Below are 19949 nucleotides of genomic sequence, written 5' to 3'. Positions count from 1 at the left end.
TGGTGGTGTTTCCGGAGCATGCGTCTCAACCGAGCATTTCTCCCTCTAAGTCACCACCTGGGTCGCCTATTTTTCAAGATGCTTTACCTAGCGCGCCTCCGTCGCCAAATGTTTCTTTACCGAACACACCGTCACCGCCCCAGGCTCGTCCTTTTAGGCAATGCCGCCTTAAGGGAATTACTAGGTTAGATCTATAGTTTTGTTGTTGTACTCATTAAGGGAGTCCTTTTAGTTTGATGTGTTATTAATAATTTATCGTGGAGGAGTGCAATGTAGGCTGTCTACGTATAGAAAAATAAACTGTCTATCAATCGGAAGTCGTCAATATATTCACATGTGCTATTTTACATTCGTGCTTATTTCAGTAGTTAAATCCCTATTTTACAATACACACACGCACAGCTCTTGTGAGCAAGGACCCCACTAAGGATACGGGCGAGCCTTCCTCATATGCATATCTGTCGCCAGTATTCCCTTAGTCGCCTTATACGACACCCACGGGACGAGATGGGGTGGTGCTATTCTTTTCTGATGCCGGCACCACACGGCACTCTAAAAGATACATAAGACTATCCCGTTCTGTCAGTTATCCCCACCCTCATGCCAGAATCAGTTTTAATACTAAGATACATGGTTGAAAGGGTCATATTTAAAGATTTAATTAAAACGAAATAGTAATTGTGAACGAATAAAGTAACTTGATTTATATAGTATTCGGACGTATAGATGGTCAAGCAAATCTTGTCAGTAGAAAAAGGCGCGAATTTCAAATTTTCTATGAGACGATATCCCTTCGCGCCTACATTTTTCAAATTTGCCGCCTTTTTCTACTGACAAGATCTGCTTGATCAACTATATGTATCACTTTTTTAAACTTACTTGTTGCATGTTGGTAAGGTTCCCGTCAAGGTTCTTGAATGGTTCATGGCAGATTGTAGGGATTTTCTTTTTTGATATGCCCACCCCAATTTGACGTTTCATTTTCAATGTTTTGACGTAAACAAGAAATACGCCCGTGAAAATATTTTGCTGTTCAATTATGTATTAATTCCAGATTCCAGAGCTATAATTAAAACGATCAGCTCCCGTGGATAATTGCATAAACTTTCCATTAGTTCCAATCCGATCCTGTAGTCTCTCCTTCTTCAAAAGTACGTGGAAACATATCAAAGAGTGACCAAATGAGATATCAATGCGATCGTCAGTGAGCTACATCCTGTCTCACGCGCCCGGAGAGTCGGTGATGTCGCACCCCGACTACGCGCAGCAGGCGCAGCACCATGCCTGCCTGCTGGTGCTCGTCAAAGGCGTTGGGGGCATGCTGAAGAACTTCAACAAACTGTGGGAGAGGATACAGAGAGTCAACAATATTAAAGTTACTGGTGAGCTACTTTTGCTGTACTTAGGCTGATAACTGGTTCTATGTGTACCTACACATTGGTGCCTTTGAAACCAGCGGTTGTGGATTCTGGTTCCAAATCCCATGTGGTAGAAATTATTGTTCATAAATGTGTTCATAAACAAAAGAAAAAGTGTATAAAGTAAACCTTGATCATTTATTTAATTAATGTGAGTAATAATAAGACAATAAATACAAATAAAGATAAATAAAATAAATAAATAAACACTAGCCAATACTAGCTTGTTGGGAGATAATTGTACCACAAACGTTTTTCCTAGATTCAAGTGGACAAGTCAGAGACATCTGGGTGCGCTACGTCCGAGACTACCCAGTGGAGAACAATGACTGGGGCGACTTTCAGACACACAGGTATTGTGACTGAAATGCTAGGTCCTCTTAATTTTTCCCAGGTTTTGCCTGGGATTGGGAAATATTTGGCATTCTGCTTCATTGATTGTGAACTCTGAATCTTGCTCCATGAAAGGAAACCAAGTAACAGCCATATTTCTATTACTATTGATGCTTCAACTTTTGTATACAGACCAACCAACACCAAAATAAGAGTACCTACTAGGGGTGTAGGGCTCAATACTCTCCCACCGATTCCAATCCTGGCCATGCAGTGTGGGGCACCTCCTCCCACCCCAAAAAGAGAATATCCTTTCCTTGTTTTTGCGTAAATTCCCGTGTCCTTGATTGTATACATTTCTGATTTCAGGAGACTCCTTGGTCTAATTACACTAAGCAAGTTCAATAATCAAGTGGAACTGAACGAAGTCTGCCGCGTACATGAATCACTCAAGGTCAAATACTCCAGCACCTTGTATGATTCACGGGCATTTATGTTCGGTCCAGTGAGCAATATGAAGAGACCGGAGCAGGAGCCTGAGACTTACAGCTACGAGGATGACAAGTCAAGAGAAAGCTTTGGTGACAAGTAAGAATAAATTTATTTAATTTTGCATAGAATACAAATGCACTTGGACTGAATGGTCGAAGTGTTTTACAGATGGCGCTAGCACAGCTTGCCCTGTCAATCCCTAGAATTGTTTTTGGGATGCCAGTCCCTAAAACCAAATCTAGAGAAAGGTGCAAGCTTTGATGGCGCCATCTATGCAAACCTTTGACAGTTGCCTACCCCACTGGTCCAGTTTTTATCAAATTCAAATGACCAAATGCATTAAAGGAATAAGAAAAAATGGGAGCCAAATTTTCTCAGTAAAATCAAATAAAATGGGGAAGTGCGCCGGCGGCTGCAGTTAGCCGGAAACCAAAGCCAAATTCAGTCAAGTGTGAAATACGTTCGCACTTTGCACTTTTTTAGTGGTGAATATGGTTGGTCAGGCTAAAATAATATCTAGAGAATCGAAACATATTGTAGATAATTATTTGTTAACACTACTTTAACAGCATAAAGGTGTCAGTAATTACTCAAATATACTCCCTCTGTCTTGTAAAGGCTTGACATTACTACATTTTTCTGTTATTTTAGGGCATCAATCCCCAGTGAACAAGCGGACAGCCTGTCCTCAGCCGAGAGCTTCCCACAATCCGCCTCATCTAGCGCGTCCATTCCCCTCCCGGAGGAAAACTTCACCACCCCCTCCAACTTCAAGACCCACGCTATGTTTTATGGCGAGAACGATCCTGTGCCAGACTTAGAACAAAATGTGGCTGATCTGATCAATGCCCTGTTCTGGGTGGTTGAGTCTAGGAGGTTGGAAAGGTCGAGGGAAAAACTGGAAAAGGTGTCATTGCTTTTGGCGCCTTTTGAGAAGAAGGACTTTGTTGGTGAGTTAATTCAGTGCTTGGGAAACTTTCCAAAAGTCAGCCGGAGTAGAAACCACAGTTTATAGGAGTCTCAAATGTTGTTTATGTGGTCTTAGGAACACAAACTGGAAACTAGAAGACAGACTAGGACAGACAGACAGACAGACTAGGTTAACTGGAAGAGATCCCATACAGGGATAAGTTCGCCTTTGTTGTATTTAATTCACTCTGTAACTGTGTTTCTCTTGTTTTTATTTCTATGTACAATAAAGTGTATACATACATACGTACATACAAATTGTGAACTTTTTGGGTGACTTGAAGAACGTACCGCCAAAGAACCGCAATTTGCCGACCCCTGACCCCTGAGTTACTTATTCTTGTAATTTTTAGGTACTTCTTGAAAATGCAAAATAAAATCGGATAAATAATGATGTTCAGCGATAAGCGGCGGCTGTTGCTGCTAATGTGTATTTCTTGAAATGTGCAATAAAGACGGTTTAGGTAAATAAGTGTTAATGATGGGGTAAATTAATTGTATGAAAGTGTATCTTTATTCCTTTTTCCAGGGCTGGATATGGAATCGCGAAACAACAAGAAGCGATGCATGGGTCGCGTGACAAAGAACCTAGCAGACTTGACCCTGCAATCCGGTCTCGTGAATGAAAGCCTGAGTCTCTACCACTCGTCTGCGGAGATATTGAAGTCGGTTAATGACTGGCTGTGGCTTGCTGCTGCTAAAGAAGGTACTTATAATGATAAAGCAATCCACAAGGATTCCGCTTACAACCACAACTAGTTTACCTATTTCTGAAAATGATAGGAAGTCATTATTGTAGTTGATCGTAGATGATATTCCAAGTCTTGGCTTAAAAATATCAAACTAAGTTTGGACTTCAAGCATTCTCATTAAAAGAGTGGCGTTCATAAGCTAGGTAGAATACTTCTGATACTTAAAATATATTTAGCGCCGAAATAAGTCGGTACCTATGGATTATATGAGCGCAGAATTTACGATTGAGTTTAGTCTTGTGATTATGTGGGATAAGAATTTACACTAGATAAAACTTATCTTTTTACTCTTTCTTCGTTTTTTATTTAAACACCCACGTTGCTTTATATATTCCGTATAAACTTTAGTAGGCATTCACTATTAACTTTTATTTCTTTTTTCCAGGCCTCTGTGCATCGTCCGCCATTCTACTCTACCCAAACTTAAGAAACCCCACCCCTCTACAAAGAAACGCAAGCTTACAAGAGAGCTCCCCCAACAAGTCGAAATCCTTAACCCTATTCCAATCCCAAACCGACCCTTTCAGAAAATTCAAAACCACTTCCTCCCCTCTCCGGTCTTCAAAAACCTCTAGCCCAGTCAATCCTCCCAGTGAACTAACGCCTTCGTCATCAGACAGTATTGAATCATCTTCGCGACAATCCGAAACTGACAACGCAGACTCAGAATCCTTAGCTTCATCCAGTGACATCGAATACCAGAGTCAAAAATCCTACTTAGGTCCAGACTTACCTTCGATACCTCGGCAACCTCAGTCTCAAATAATCAACCAATACTTGCTAAACGGGGATGATATTGTAGAGAAATATCGGAAAGCTATTATCCATTATAGCAAGTATCAGAATGCGGGTATTATCGAGACGGAGGCGTGCTTTAAAGCGGCGAGGATCGCCGTGGAACAGGGGAATTGCCTTCACGTGTCGGGTTTCCTTCAGAATGTGATATTTATCAATCTCACTTTGAGTGAGCAGGAGAAGATACAGAGATTTGACACGCTTGCTGAGCTTTATATGGAAATAGGTATGTTATTTTATTATTAAAGTTTTATTTCTGATAAATAGATTGATACACAAAATAACTTAAATTAGTTACTTTTTTTACGTAGATTCCGCATAAAGCCTTGGACTTTTGTTACGCTGCGTATAGCGTCATCATAATTGACAAAACATCTGATCAGGCAAGGGGCAACCAATTTTATTTTTGCAATTTCGGGATTCAGAATAGAAGTTACTCAGTTAAAACAACAACCTATAGAAATGTTCTTATCTTCTCAATGTGAGGTTCTGATGCTATACCCAATATACAGCGTTAGCCCAAGACCAAGCCTGAAATATTACAATTTTATTAATAGACCTGTATGTGTAGGATTTCTTCGCAAAGCCGCGTTCTGCCAACGCCTGGCGGCAACAAGGCATGTCAGCAGCAACAACCCCAACCCGGACTGGCAGCGGTGCTACTACCTCATGCTGCACAGCTTCCCCGGGCAGAAGCTCAGTCTGGACCCCAACTATGTCATACAGCATCAAGTTGGTAAGTGCACAAACTACAAAGCCGCGTTCTGCCAACGCCTGGCGGCATCAAGGCATGTCAGCAGCAACAACCCCAACCCGGACTGGCAGCGGTGCTACTACCTCATGCTGCACAGCTTCCCCGGGCAGGAGCTCAGTCTGGACCCCAACTACGTCATACAGCATCAAGTTGGTAAGTGCACAAACTACAAAGCCGCGTTCTGCCAACGCCTGGCGGCATCAAGGCATGTCAGCAGCAACAACCCCAACCCGGACTGGCAGCGGTGCTACTACCTCATGCTGCACAGCTTCCCCGGGCAGGAGCTCAGTCTGGACCCCAACTACGTCATACAGCATCAAGTTGGTAAGTGCACAAACTACAAAGCCGCGTTCTGCCAACGCCTGGCGGCATCAAGGCATGTCAGCAGCAACAACCCCAACCCGGACTGGCAGCGGTGCTACTATCTCATGCTGCACAGCTTCCCCGGGCAGGAGCTCAGTCTGGACCCCAACTACGTCATACAGCATCAAGTTGGTAAGTGCACAAACTACAAAGTAAAATAAACTTTTCCGCAATCTCTGATACCGCTACTATACAATTGTTGTTAAAAGAAGGAAGCATGATAACGTTAGCATTCATCCTTTTAAATAGGGAGGCCTATGTCCATCAATTGGCCAGTTGAACAACTAACTCATTTAAATATCGAACTGAATATTACGAAATCGCATTGGAAGGGTTGTCCGGATCAAAAAATTTCTCTCTCAGATTTAGAGAGATTTTTAAGATTCGTATTTCTTAAAAAATCTCTCTTCTTGGTAATTTTGTAAGTATAGCACGGCGATGATGACGATGACAATAGTCAGCTTCAAACAACATAATTTTGTTGTACAGGTTGGCCAGCCCTTCAAATCCAGTTACTCCAAGAGTTGGTGATCGCAGCACGCCGTATGGGGCACCCAGCGCTTGCAACGAGACACATGACCTTCTTACTACAAACCATGTGGCCGCATCTCACCAAGCAGCAACATAAGGAGTTCGCTATACAACTTCAGGTAAAATGTTACGATTTTAAAACGGTTAATCTGCTAATTCAGCTGCTTCAAGAGTTGCACTCATGACACATACATACATACATACATATAATCACGCCTATATCCCGGAGAGGTAGGCAGAAACAGCGGACAATGCAGTCGGCAGTATTTTTTGTAAAATAGATTTTAACAAAATTCTTAATAGTTTTAGAGATATACCCTTCTTTCCTCCATCGTTAATTCGTCATCTCATCTCCACTACCGGGGAGAACTCATTTTCGAAACTTAACCCTTTACCAGGCTGTCAGTTCAAAAATGATAATCAGTGGTACTCATCGAAAGTAGGACACATGTTTGAAAGTGCCGTATGTGGGAAATATATATCCCTCAGCCTGGTAAAGGCCAAAGGGTTAACGAATATTCTTTCTGGTGCCTAACAGTAAATAACCATGTTTAAAATAATTTTAAACATAACTAATTTTAATTCCTTTACATGCACAGAACTTGGAGGTAAGATTATTTAATCTCATTGTTCATTGAAAATGAGACATATTACTCGATGTGTCCTATATTTACTGTATTGCGCCTGCTTGTACTCGTAGAATGTTACAGACTGATTACTTCTTCTTTTATGAATCTGGCGATTGTTTTTTTGCATACTCGTTTGTAATACTAATAAACGTCTACTGATTTCTGCATGATTTATTGTTTTGTTTATGTATTTTTGAATGTTATCTTATGTTGGACTGTTGATTTGAGGTTTCGTTTGATGTTATCGTCAGTATAACCGGCAACATAATACTTGCGAAGCTGTAAATGATGTTTAATACTAATTATGTGTAATTCACTTCACTGACGATTACAAATTGTATGAAACGAACAAATTATACATTTTTTTTTTAATTTTCAGCTTTACCCAAAAACGACATAAATTGACCTCCCTTAGAAAATATTCATCAGCCGAAATTGACCCGATAGCCAAAGTTGTTCCGTACAACCCACATTCATACCGCAGTTATGCTAAGGCTTGAAAAACACTGCATTAAAATATCGTCCGTTTTTTCAGGCCCTATCAGCACAATGCGAAGGCGGTCCAGTCCCGCTAGTCCTAGAGACGGGCGAGGTGATCCCGCCCGCCAACCTCACGCACGTGCCGTCCTGCTCCGCGCTCGCGCCGCGCCCCGCGCCGCCCGCGCGCGCGCCGCACCTCATCAAGTGCAAGACGCAGAGCGGGCCGTTTATATTCACGCCCATACACTTTGGTAGTTTGGAGAGGAAGGCTAAGAAGGATGAGGGGAAAATGGGTACGTTTTACGATGCCGCTAAATGGAGCAAAGCCTTTCGATAAAAGAAAAAAAAAACGTATTCATTGACTCTGGCGAGATTCTAACATAGAAGGAAGTGATGGAAAACATTACAGAAATCGAGCTAGTGTGTTATTTAAAAATGTAATTTTCGTTAGATGGCTTTGCTAAGTACTTAAAAAATAATTCGCTATTAATGTGGCATTCCTGAATAGTCACCGAATCACACAATTTATTAACGACTGAGGTATTATAAAGCGAGGCGTAGACCAGCAAGAACTTGCATTCAATGTACGTCCCATTGCCGACTACTAAGGTAAACTGCATTTAAAAGTTTGATCAGATATCGCAATGTAAAGAAAATTGCATGCAAGTTCTTGCTAATCTAAACCTCGCTTAAGAATATGTCGATATAAGTAAGTTTTTATAGCAAGTGATCTAACATTTTATCTCTTTTTCAGAATACCTGTGGGTAGAAGACGACATATGCGAAGTCCAAATGAAGCTAACCAACCCGCTGCCGTTCGAATTAAAAGTATCCAACATGCGCCTTCTAACCTCTGGAATAGTCTTCGAATCCATTCCAGAAACTATTATCCTACCCCCCGACTCTCCAACCACCGTGAATCTCCATGGAACTCCAAAAGAAGTGGGCGATTTACAAATTATGGGGTACTCTACCCATACACTAGGTGTTAAGTCAAACTGTAGACTCAAAAATATGCCTACCCCTAACAAATTCCCAGCTTCGTATACTATAGAAGTCATCCCAAGCCTACCCACGATAACTATAGAGACCACAGTGGCGCCATCTGGCAATTTGAACCTGCCCAATGTGGAGAATGTTGGGAGTATTACGAATATTTCGCTCCATAATGGGGAAGGTACGGATTGTACTATGAAGATAACTAATACGAGTAACGTGGCTATTGAGTATTTGGATTTAGCGATTCAGGTAATGATTCAAGTTTTTATGATTCTATATCGCTATAACTATACGATACTTACATTCTTTGGGATACTTATAAATCTTATAATAAGGTTCTAGTCAAATGCAGAATGAGGTTCATTCGGGGTATGGGGAATGTTATGTTACGTTAAGCCAACGAACATTTTTTTTTAACTTTTCTTACGTTTGCTTATTATGAAAAAACTAAGAGCTTGATTTTTTATCTACATTTTTGAGGTAGTTTACTTTCTGCGTGCTTTATTCTAGTCAAACATGGACACCCAGCTCCAATCAAAAGTGTTCCAATGGTCCAACGACGACATCCAATCGCAACTGCCGATCCAGCCCAACGAGACCGCCACAATAACCATGAAGCTCTACGGGGAAGCGGACTTCCTAGACCTAGGAGGTGTTGGCGGTGAAAACATGTTCCCGAATAGTTTGACGTCGAACTATCCTTCGAGGGTTGGGTCGCCGGTTCCTAATGCTCAGACTTCGCTGCCTACGCAGAGTTCTAATGCACATACGTCGCTCAGCAGCGGAATGGTGCCTAATAGGAATCTTTCAGGCAGCTTCAGGTATTTTCTTTGTCTACCTAGTGCTTTATCAGTGCAAAACAAACTGACTAGCGGGCGCTTCGAGGCTTACGGTGGTATTCCACCTTAAAATTATTTGTCCAATGTGTATTTTGTCTTACATTTTGCTTAATGAGAGAGTGGGACGCAATGACGTTGGACCAAGGTATTGGACAGATGGAATAACACCCTTGGGCCACTTGCACCATTCACTAACCCGGGGTTAACAAGTTAAACCTGGAGTTACCAGTACAATTTGACACTGGGTTAAAAGGTTTAACCGCTTAAACCATGGTTAGTGGGATGGTGCAAGTGGCCCTTAGCTGTCATTTCTACAGTACTAGGAGCATAGTAAAAAAATATATTCTACGAAGCGGACTTTTTGGACGGGGGAAAGATTAAACAATATTGCATCCCTGGGTGCCAATAACAAGAACTTTGAAATGGACACTCAGCAAATACTTAATTTGGTTGCTGTTTTTCAGGTCCACCAATTCTCACACAACCAACTGGTCAGCCCCTATATCGGTGATGCCACCTTCTCGCGGCAGACAGATCGAAACACAGGTTGGTTTTTAACCGACTTCAATTTCATAGAAGGAGGAGGTTCTGTATTCGGTTGTGGCTATTTTTTTTTTTTCTATGTACGTTCACCGATTACTCCGACATCCGTAGTCCGATTTGAGTAATTCTTTTTTTGTTTGAAAGGAGCTACCTCCGAGTTGGTCCCATTTTAATTTGGTTCTGTTCTGATGATGGGATCCATGAGGAATTGAGGGAACTCCTCAATTTTTAAAGGCACATGCATGGTGTTTTGGGCGTTTTCTTAAGCAACTCGAGCATTTTCTCTCGAAAACCACTAATTTGATGAAGTAGACCTGATGATGATGATTATTTTGATGATAATGATGATGATTTCTTTTAATGTAAATATGTTCAGCGATTACTCTGGCACCTGTGATCCGATTTGAGTAATTCTTTTTTTGTTTGGAAGAAGTTACCTCCAAGGTGTTTCCGTATTATTTTTGGTTCTGGTCTGATGATGGAATCCAAGAGGAATTGAGGGAACTCCTCAATTTTTAAAGGCACGTGTTAAGTGATTTCGGGGTTTTCTAAAGTAACTCGAGCATTTGCTTCCGAAAACCACCAATCTGATGTACTGCAACTGTAGCCTTACCACGAGTTTGACATTGACATATTCGCTAACGTCTTATGCATCTAAATGTAACTTTTTATGCATCTCGCTCACACTAAGGTTAGTACGAGCGAGATGCATAGGAAGTAAGTTACACACATGCTAGCGAATATATCAGATCGGGGGTTAGGGTTAGGAGTTAAGGGGTCAGAGATTAACGGGTCGGGGAATGGCGGTTGAAGGGTTGCTGGTTCAGGATCGAGGGGTTCCTGGATCAGGGGTTGATGTGCTGTGAGGTTGAGTTGAGTGATCGGGGGGCTGAGGGATTGGGTCAGTGGCGGGGCGGGCGGATGGATTTAGTTGACAGGAATTATAATTTCCCAGACGGACTCGAGACAATTCCTGGTTCAGGGTCGAGGGGTTCCTGGATCAGGGGTTGATGCGCTGTGAGGTTGAGTGATCGGGGCGTTGAGGGATTGGGCCAGTGGCGGGGCGGAGGATGGATTTAGTGTAGTAGTGACAGGAATTATAATTTCCCAGACGGACTCGAGAAAATTCCTGATTACATACATATTTATTAAAGTAATAGGTACACGAATTTAGTGTTAAACATGATCTTGTTTTTCATTCATGCGTCGCGCTCTTAACAATGCGTTAAAACTAAAAATGGAAAAATAAAAACTTTTTACAAAAAAAAGCAAACCGACTTCAAAAAGGATGAAATAAAATATTATCCTTTTTGAAGTCTATGCGTTACCAACTGATATGTTTGAAGTCGGTGCCAAGCCAAGTAGTAACAATACCAGTCAAAATAATCAGCTTTATAGCTATAAATCCCATTAGAACTGCACTAATAACTATTACAAATGTGTAAGTAATTTTGTCTGCCTCTTTGTCGCCTTTTCATGGCTAAACAACTGAACCGCTTTAGGTGAAATTTGGCAAGAAGGTAAATTTCTTAAATTGTTTTATATTTTGAAGTGTAGTCCTCTGGATAAGGGACGGCAAATTACTCAGTCCCAATCTCACACTTGCGTGCTATAGACTGTTCGAGCATTAGTAAGAAATGCTCTTTAAAAAAACCGACGAAAAAAAATGCATTGGATTTCCACTAATGTGCCGACAAACATGGTACAGACTGCGCCAAGAAGGTTTGATCGTGTGTTCTGAGGTGTGTTCTTAGATACAATCGACGTCAAAGATATATTTACACTTTTGCACCTTACTCCTTTGTAATAAGGCGAAAAGTGTAAACATATTTTTAACGTCGACTGTACCTACAGAAAGTACGTTCATTGTCGTCGTGTAAGGCAATCCAACGTAGGTACATCCTTATCGAATCGCACCAAAATCATGGTATGCTTCAAAATTTGGCTTGGCACCGACTTCAAACATATCAGTTGGTAACGCATAGACTTCAAAAAGGATAATATTTTATTTCATCCTTTTTGAAGTCGGTTTGCTTTTTTTTGTAAAAAGTTTTTATATTTATTGATGTTTGATTTGAACTTAACAAACACATTGTATATTTAAAAGTCAATTCTCGATTGTGAGCCGTTCGCATTGATGCAAAGGGATCTATATCTGAATCCCTAAAGTCTTTTCTCCTATCTTTGCATTACCTAATATTGTTTGTCATAATGATCAGTTGTCCTAACACTAAAAACCCTAATTTAGGTTTCCCTAATCACTGATTAATTATCCTAATGTTATTAAACATATTTTCTTTTTTGCGAGGGTCGCAGTTCTAACCCTAACCTAACCCACTTTTGTGGCAGCAAGTTCTAAAACGTAACCATTTTTCAGAACCTTACATTATGGAAAATAATCGTTATGACAATTGATCGTTAGGGCATGTGCCCATTAGGACAAACCAGTTAGGGCAAGTGACTTTAGGACAAACGTTGTTAGGGATTCAGAATGACACCCGATGCAAAGTCAGGATTTCATACAGTTTAATCATTTGGACGCCAAGAATACCTAAACTCGTGCTCAAAGCGCCAAAAACGCTTATAGTTGTAAAGGGGCCCACAGATTACCAGTGACGATATCCGCCTGTCAGTTGTTCGGAACTGTCACCTTTTGCGTTTAACTGACAGGCCGATATCGTCGGGCGGACTGGTAATCACTGGACCCCTTTATGGCGTAAGCAGAGGCTGTCATTGCTTACTTAAATCATGCTTTCAAGTATGGTTTATATTGGCACGTTAGCGCCCGTGATCTTTGCGGACATTCAAAAAGTTCATGATCTCTTTAGGGTGGTGTTCCACCTGTCCAATTTCTTGGTCCAATATGTATTTTGTCTCACATTTTGTTTACTGAGAGAGCGAGACGCAATGAGATTGGACAGATGGAATACCACCCTTAGTCCCATCAACTATGTAAAATAAACACATGAAAGCTGTGAATTCTATGACTAATTCTTGTATTGTTTCGTAGGTAATAATAAGGTACTCCGGCGGCCGTGGTAAAGAGATGCACTGTCGGCAATCCACGCTACAGATCAATCTAGAATTGTTGCCGAGCGTGTCCATCACTCACTGGGACGTGCTGCCGGCGGAAATGTAAGCACCATTGTCACCACTTTCTCTCACTTTGTCTATGTAACTGCGAAAGAACTGCCGTCTTTACCAGGCTAAGGGATATATATTTCCCACATACGGCACTTCAAACATGTGTTCTATTTTCGATGAGTAAGACTGACATTCGATTGTAATTTTTTTAATGTCAGCCTGGTAAAGGGTTACCAGTAACGTGTTACCACCCAGTCACGGCAACATTCGTTTACAATTTCTCGAATATATGCAATCTTTGAAAAGTATACGCCCTAAAGTGTGGCTAGAGATTATAGTATTAGCCGTGAAAGCTGAAGAGTGACAACTTAACCTTTTACCAGGCTGAAATTTCAAAAATGACAATAGTATGTCAGTCTTACTCATCGAAAATAGAACATGTTAGAAATGCCGCATGTGGGAAATATATATCCCTTAGCCTAGTAAAGGGTTAAAAACAAGCCAAATAAATGTTTAATAGAAAAACCCTGATTATCTTAATGTTTCACAGCCCCAGCCAACTGTACCTAGTGCTCGACGTTTCAAACCTGACGTCAGAAGAGATGGAGTTCCACTACGCGCCTCAAAAGCACATCCTCATAGAGAGCCGCGAGTCGTGCCGGGTGCCCGTGCCTCTACCGAGGTGCCCCTTCAACGTGCAACCCTGCAAGAAGGACGAAGGTAACTCATTCTTCATACAGTCGCCATCAGAAATATCGGAGCGGCCATGGTATTTACAAATATCTAAACAAAGCCTCTATTATCAAGATGTTAAGGTGCATATTCTGATTTTTGAGCACTTTGGCACTTTGCACTTTGGCTCCGATTTATTTGATAACGACTGTACTCCCCTCTCCTTCTCCTTAAACCTTTGAACGCCACGCCTATCGTATGTGACGCTTCGTCTAAAATAAAAACTTCTGCGAAATTCCTAGTGTAGTAACTGCAGTAAGTAGTAAATTACAACAGGTTCTTGAATGTAGCATAAATGTGACGTTTTCAACCAAAAGGTCGCATCGCAAAACCACATTGTCGGTTGTCGATAAGGTTGATATCAAATTGAAGCTATATGGAAATACCGCCTTATTGACATCCGACAATAAGTACCCTTTTGATTGAGAATGGCACAAATATTGCTTTATGCACAAATACTCGGTTTAAGTTTCTTTAATCAATAGAGAGGCCACTGTTACCATATTCTTCAAAATTAATTTACCGTTACCGTTACTGTATACCGTTTTACCGTTTTCCTATAACAGAGGCCATGGAATCAAAGTCAATAAGCACCGGAACGTCCACCAACAGCCTGGAGCTCATGTGCTCCGAGCACATCACAAACAACGTAGAACTGCAATGGCACCTCGTTCACTCCGACATTCGTGGCCGCGCCTCCGTCAAGGGCATCACGCTCTCGCAAGCTATGATGGATATTGTGCGCATGTCGCCTTTGAATTGGGGTAAGTGTATATGCCATGGAATCAAAGTCAATAAGCACCGGAACGTCCACCAACAGCCTGGAGCTCATGTGCTCCGAGCACATCACAAACAACGTAGAACTGCAATGGCACCTCGTTCACTCCGACATTCGTGGCCGCGCCTCCGTCAAGGGCATCACGCTCTCGCAAGCTATGATGGATATTGTGCGCATGTCGCCTTTGAATTGGGGTAAGTGTATATGCCATGGAATCAAAGTCAATAAGCACCGGAACGTCCACCAACAGCCTGGAGCTCATGTGCTCCGAGCACATCACAAACAACGTAGAACTGCAATGGCACCTCGTTCACTCCGACATTCGTGGCCGCGCCTCCGTCAAGGGCATCACGCTCTCGCAAGCTATGATGGATATTGTGCGCATGTCGCCTTTGAATTGGGGTAAGTGTATATGCCATGGAATCAAAGTCAATAAGCACCGGAACGTCCACCAACAGCCAGGAGCTCATGTGCTCCGAGCACATCACAAACAACGTAGAACTGCAATGGCACCTCGTTCACTCCGACATTCGTGGCCGCGCCTCCGTCAAGGGCATCACGCTCTCGCAAGCTATGATGGATATTGTGCGCATGTCGCCTTTGAATTGGGGTAAGTGTATATGCCATGGAATCAAAGTCAATAAGCACCGGAACGTCCACCAACAGCCTGGAGCTCATGTGCTCCGAGCACATCACAAACAACGTAGAACTGCAATGGCACCTCGTTCACTCCGACATTCGTGGCCGCGCCTCCGTCAAGGGCATCACGCTCTCGCAAGCTATGATGGATATTGTGCGCATGTCGCCTTTGAATTGGGGTAAGTGTATATGCCATGGAATCAAAGTCAATAAGCACCGGAACGTCCACCAACAGCCTGGAGCTCATGTGCTCCGAGCACATCACAAACAACGTAGAACTGCAATGGCACCTCGTTCACTCCGACATTCGTGGCCGCGCCTCCGTCAAGGGCATCACGCTCTCGCAAGCTATGATGGATATTGTGCGCATGTCGCCTTTGAATTGGGGTAAGTGTATATGCCATGGAATCAAAGTCAATAAGCACCGGAACGTCAACCAACAGCCTGGAGCTCATGTGCTCCGAACACATCACCAACAACGTAGAACTGCAATGGCACCTCGTCCACTCCGACATTCGTGGCCGCACCTCCGTCAAGGGCATCACGCTGTCGCAAGCTATGATGGATATTGTTCGCATGTCGCCTTTAAATTGGGGTAAGTGTACATACCTAATATCTGTGGAAGGACGGGCATGGAACTCGATTAATTTTTATACAGTTGAATGCTTTTTGACAGCTAATAAAACGGCAAAACCAAATCAGCCAACGTAATTGTTTTATGCGCCGCCATGGATTTATTTTGCATACACTCAAAGATGGAAGAAAACGCCACTTTACTCGCTCACTCACTTTCTATCCCCACCATGGTATAATAATATACTCCGCCTGGTACTCCATTCCGAGATTCGCGTATGACCTAACTGACACGCGCCTACGTCATCATGCTGTTTACAGGTTCTCAAACTTTGAAATGTGGGAGAATTTTAACCAACGGTGAAAATTATTTTAACGGCATTAATTTTAAGTTATTTATGTAGAAACATAGTAAAATAAAACAAATCTAATGTATTAAATTAAACTTTATTTATCTATACAAGACAAACGTTTAAAAAACTAATTCACAGTTACACATTAATTACCAAGCTTACGACGTGAAAAGTTTGGAAAACACTGCGACTGCTGACACTGAGCGAGAAGGAAATAACAATTAACACGCGTTCGACAAGGATGACGGTCAGGGCATGAAGTTATCTAGATCCGAATTGTCAAATGTCCACAGCGCTATCCTGTGTTGCCAGTAGTATAAACAGAATTACCCGAAAGTCTGAAATTTCTTTCGTGAATCGGAAGATATTGCTAACGAGTAATTAAAAATGACGTGTTATTGTAAAATTTAAGCTAAAATACATATAAATGAAAATTATAAAATTATAAAGAAATATTTTAACTTATTAACCATAGGTATAATGTACCCATGTAACATTATGAATAAATTATGTATTTTAGCTAAAGTGTTTGAAAAATTAGTATATGTTCAAGTTTATGATGCTATTAAACATTCTTTTAATCATAGTCAGCATGGTTTTATGCAGCGAAAATCTACGGTGTCCAACCTGGTGCTACTAAATGATTTTATTACAGGGGCAATGGATAAAGGTAATCAGGTAGATGTCATTTATACAGACTATAGTAAAGCCTTCGATCGTATTGATCATAAGTTGCTTATTGTGAAACTCCAACGCTTAGGGATAAATGGTGACCTGTTGAGGTGGTTCTCATCATATATTAATAACCGATCTCAAGCTGTTGTTATAAGTAATTATGTTTCTAGTTGGGTTAATGTCCCGAGTGGTGTCCCACAAGGATCTTTGCTCGGTCCTTTGCTTTTCAATATTTTCATTGATGATATCTCTGTATGCTTTAAGTTTTCTAGGTTGCTTTGTTTCGCAGATGATATGAAAATTATTGCTCAGATTAAATCAGTCCAAGATGTTGCTCTATTACAAGCCGATCTCGATCGTCTTGGTATGTACTGTAGAGAAAATAAGTTGGATCTTAACCCATCTAAATGTCATGTAGTTACTTTCTCACGTCAGAAATCACCGATCACTTCTGTTTATGCTATACATAATCAATATTTATTAAGAGTATCTTTTCTAAGAGATCTGGGCGTAATACACGATTCCAAATTACTATTTGACGCTCACATTGATAGCATTGTGAAGAGCGCTACTAAGTCTCTTGGGTTCATAATGCGCAGTTGTTCCGATTTTACACAGGCAAAAACTTTCAAGATCCTATATTGTTCATTTGTAAGAAGCAAACTCGAGTATGCTTCCCAGATATGGAACCCCTGTTACAACGTTTATATAGATAGGATCGAGCGGATTCAGCGAAAATTCATAAAGTTTCTCTGCTATAAATTACGTACCCCATATAACTCATCTAATTATATTAGCGTGTGCAAAAAACACCATTTGTTACCTTTGTCACAGCGACGTGAAATTGCTGACATTATATATTTCTTGAAAATTACGAATGGCACCATTGACTGTCCTGATCTTCTAGGTAGTATTATGTTCAACACTCCTAATAGAGTTAAAAGGTATTATCCCCCTATTTCTGTTCCCTTTGCATCCTCGAATTACAGACGTAACAGTTTCCTTATTCGTGCGGGTAGAACACTTAACTGTCTGTCAAGAGAGCATGATATTGATGTGTTTAATATAAATACGCAGTCTATACGACGTATTTTAACGCTTAAATTCTTTGAGTGAGCTTGACCTTTCTATCTTGTCTGTAATGATTTTTGTCCTCAATAGTTTTTATTCTTAATTTATGTATGTACTTGCTTAGTCTACGCAGAATTGTAAACTATATATACTTACTTAGCGAAGTTATCTTCTATGTAATTTCTATCTGTGAAAACCTATAATTGGCCTTCGATTTTTATACATAGTGCTAATATGTTTCATGTGCTGTTGGTTTTCCAATAAATAAATAATAAATAAAAATAATAAATAATAAACATGTTATGTTGAAATAAAGTGGCAATGTTATCGTGACGTAATCGCGTGTCACTCTGGGAATGGAAGACCATGTTCTATTAGACCATGATCCCCACTAGATTTCATTATGCAAAATGAGTGATATAGCAATTATGTGATTTGCAGAATTGTTCTGCAGATCTGGTCCCTGCGGAAGGGTGTCCAATCTGTCTATTGACCCAATGAACGAGCTTCTTGTTGTCCGATTTTTTATGCATTCAACACCTCTTCTTCCTTTACAGAAGTAAGCGTGAACTCCCAATGCATCAAGCCACAAGAAGAGTACAGCTGCACAGCCGGCGAGTGCATCTCGCTCGGCGTGGCCGTATGGAACCACCTCAGCAGGCCGCTGCACCGCCTCTGTCTGTCCGTCCAGCTGTACCAGGACTATAACAATGGCGTGCTGAGCTATAAGCTCGATAACAGGGTCGCTACTGCGGGGAATAACAAGTGAGTTAATTTAAAACTAGGAAGAGATTGTTTAAAACTGTAACCCTCGTATTTCAAGCGGCTCTTAAAACTCTTGCCTTCTAAAGTCCCACTTGCACCATCCCACTAACCCGGGGGTAAGCAGTTAAACCGTTAACTCAGTGTCAAATTGTACTGGTAACCATGGTAACTCCAGGTTTAACCAGTTGACCCCGGGTTAGTGGAATGGTGCAAGTGGGTCTAAAAGACTTTACGACTCTGTTTGACTCTCGTTCGCAACGCAATTATGGTAATACATATTACGAGTATTGTAGAACTTGTACCAGTGCCCTGTTTATCAAAAGCTTGTAACTTGTAATACAAGTGGAAGTCCCTTTCTGACAAAAGCTGTCAAAAAGGGACTTCCACTTGTATTACAAGTTACAAGCTTTTGATAAACAGGGCACAGATATTACCTCTATCATTTTTCTTTTTTTTTTCAGAGTGGTTCTCACTACACTGCCAGAATCTGCTAAAGCTTATCACGAATGCACAGTCGTGTTCCTGACGCCCGGCGAATACAAAATCGACATCCAATGCTCCACGACAGAACCAATATTAGATGACCCCTCTATGGAAGACCATCAGTCCCTAATCCAAACCTGCGCGGAGGTCAGCCATACCTGGCGATTCATACCGCCCGTCGCTATCAGTGTAACTGATTAGTTTTAAGCTCAATTATTTATTTTGTTATGAATCTAAAATATTTATTGGCACGTTTATGTCTATCTGAGGCTCATTTTTGTAATGTAAGTTCAGGTTACTTCGTAATTAGGGCGCTAGAAAATATATTTCTATTCTAAAGGTATTTTTACTCGACAATTTCTACATGCTCTTAAACTTAAGGGAAGTAGCCTGCGCTAACGATTAGACTGTAAAATATATTTTCATTCATTATTTACACTGCATTTTTATTTTTAAACCAATTTTACAGATGACATCCACCTCCTAAGTGCCTCCCCAGTTTTATTCTCAAAGAAACTTTATAGTACAAATTGTACTTGAAATGCTTAAGCTCTGGTTTCCTAGGATAGCGGTGCCGTATTATAGCGGCCATCTCCATACAAAATACTACTCATCCTTATTTAGCCGTATTATTTTGTATGGAGACGGCCGCTATATGACGGCACCGCTATCCTAGGAAAACCAATCTTTACAGGTGCAGGTGTTTACAAATGAAGTAGGTACCTACGTTACCTACGTACGAAAACCCTGTGGGTTTCCCGTAGGACGTGGCTCCTTCATTCTGGGTGTTTTGGAGTGTTGGGGTACATACGCCGACTTTATAAATGCATCTTGTAAACGTTGAGTCCGTCTAATCCATGAATCTAGGATATACCTGGATCTGGCATGAGTGGTGGGGG

The 19949-nt window shown here is 41.2% G+C and overlaps 1 protein-coding gene across 1 annotated transcript; it reads left to right on the top strand.

Annotated features, from left to right (window-relative positions):
* The first annotated feature begins 977 nt into the window (after positions 1-977).
* On the top strand, positions 978-19376 carry LOC134797652 (protein brunelleschi). The gene is made up of 17 exons (XM_063769993.1): positions 978-1382; positions 1681-1771; positions 2121-2339; positions 2895-3193; positions 3742-3918; positions 4350-4985; positions 5331-5495; positions 6366-6526; positions 7572-7809; positions 8271-8764; positions 9026-9336; positions 9819-9900; positions 12908-13032; positions 13532-13701; positions 14280-14477; positions 18360-18567; positions 19029-19376. Exons 1-17 carry the CDS (start codon positions 1193-1195, stop codon positions 19249-19251), a joined length of 3987 nt encoding a protein of 1328 aa, XP_063626063.1. The 5' UTR covers positions 978-1192; the 3' UTR covers positions 19252-19376.
* The last annotated feature ends 573 nt before the right edge of the window (positions 19377-19949 follow it).

This window comes from Cydia splendana, chromosome 15, assembly GCF_910591565.1.
Source record: "Cydia splendana chromosome 15, ilCydSple1.2, whole genome shotgun sequence".
Taxonomy (NCBI): domain Eukaryota; kingdom Metazoa; phylum Arthropoda; class Insecta; order Lepidoptera; family Tortricidae; genus Cydia; species Cydia splendana.
The sequence above is the reverse complement of the archived record's forward strand: the minus strand, read 5'-3'. Positions and strand labels throughout refer to the sequence as shown.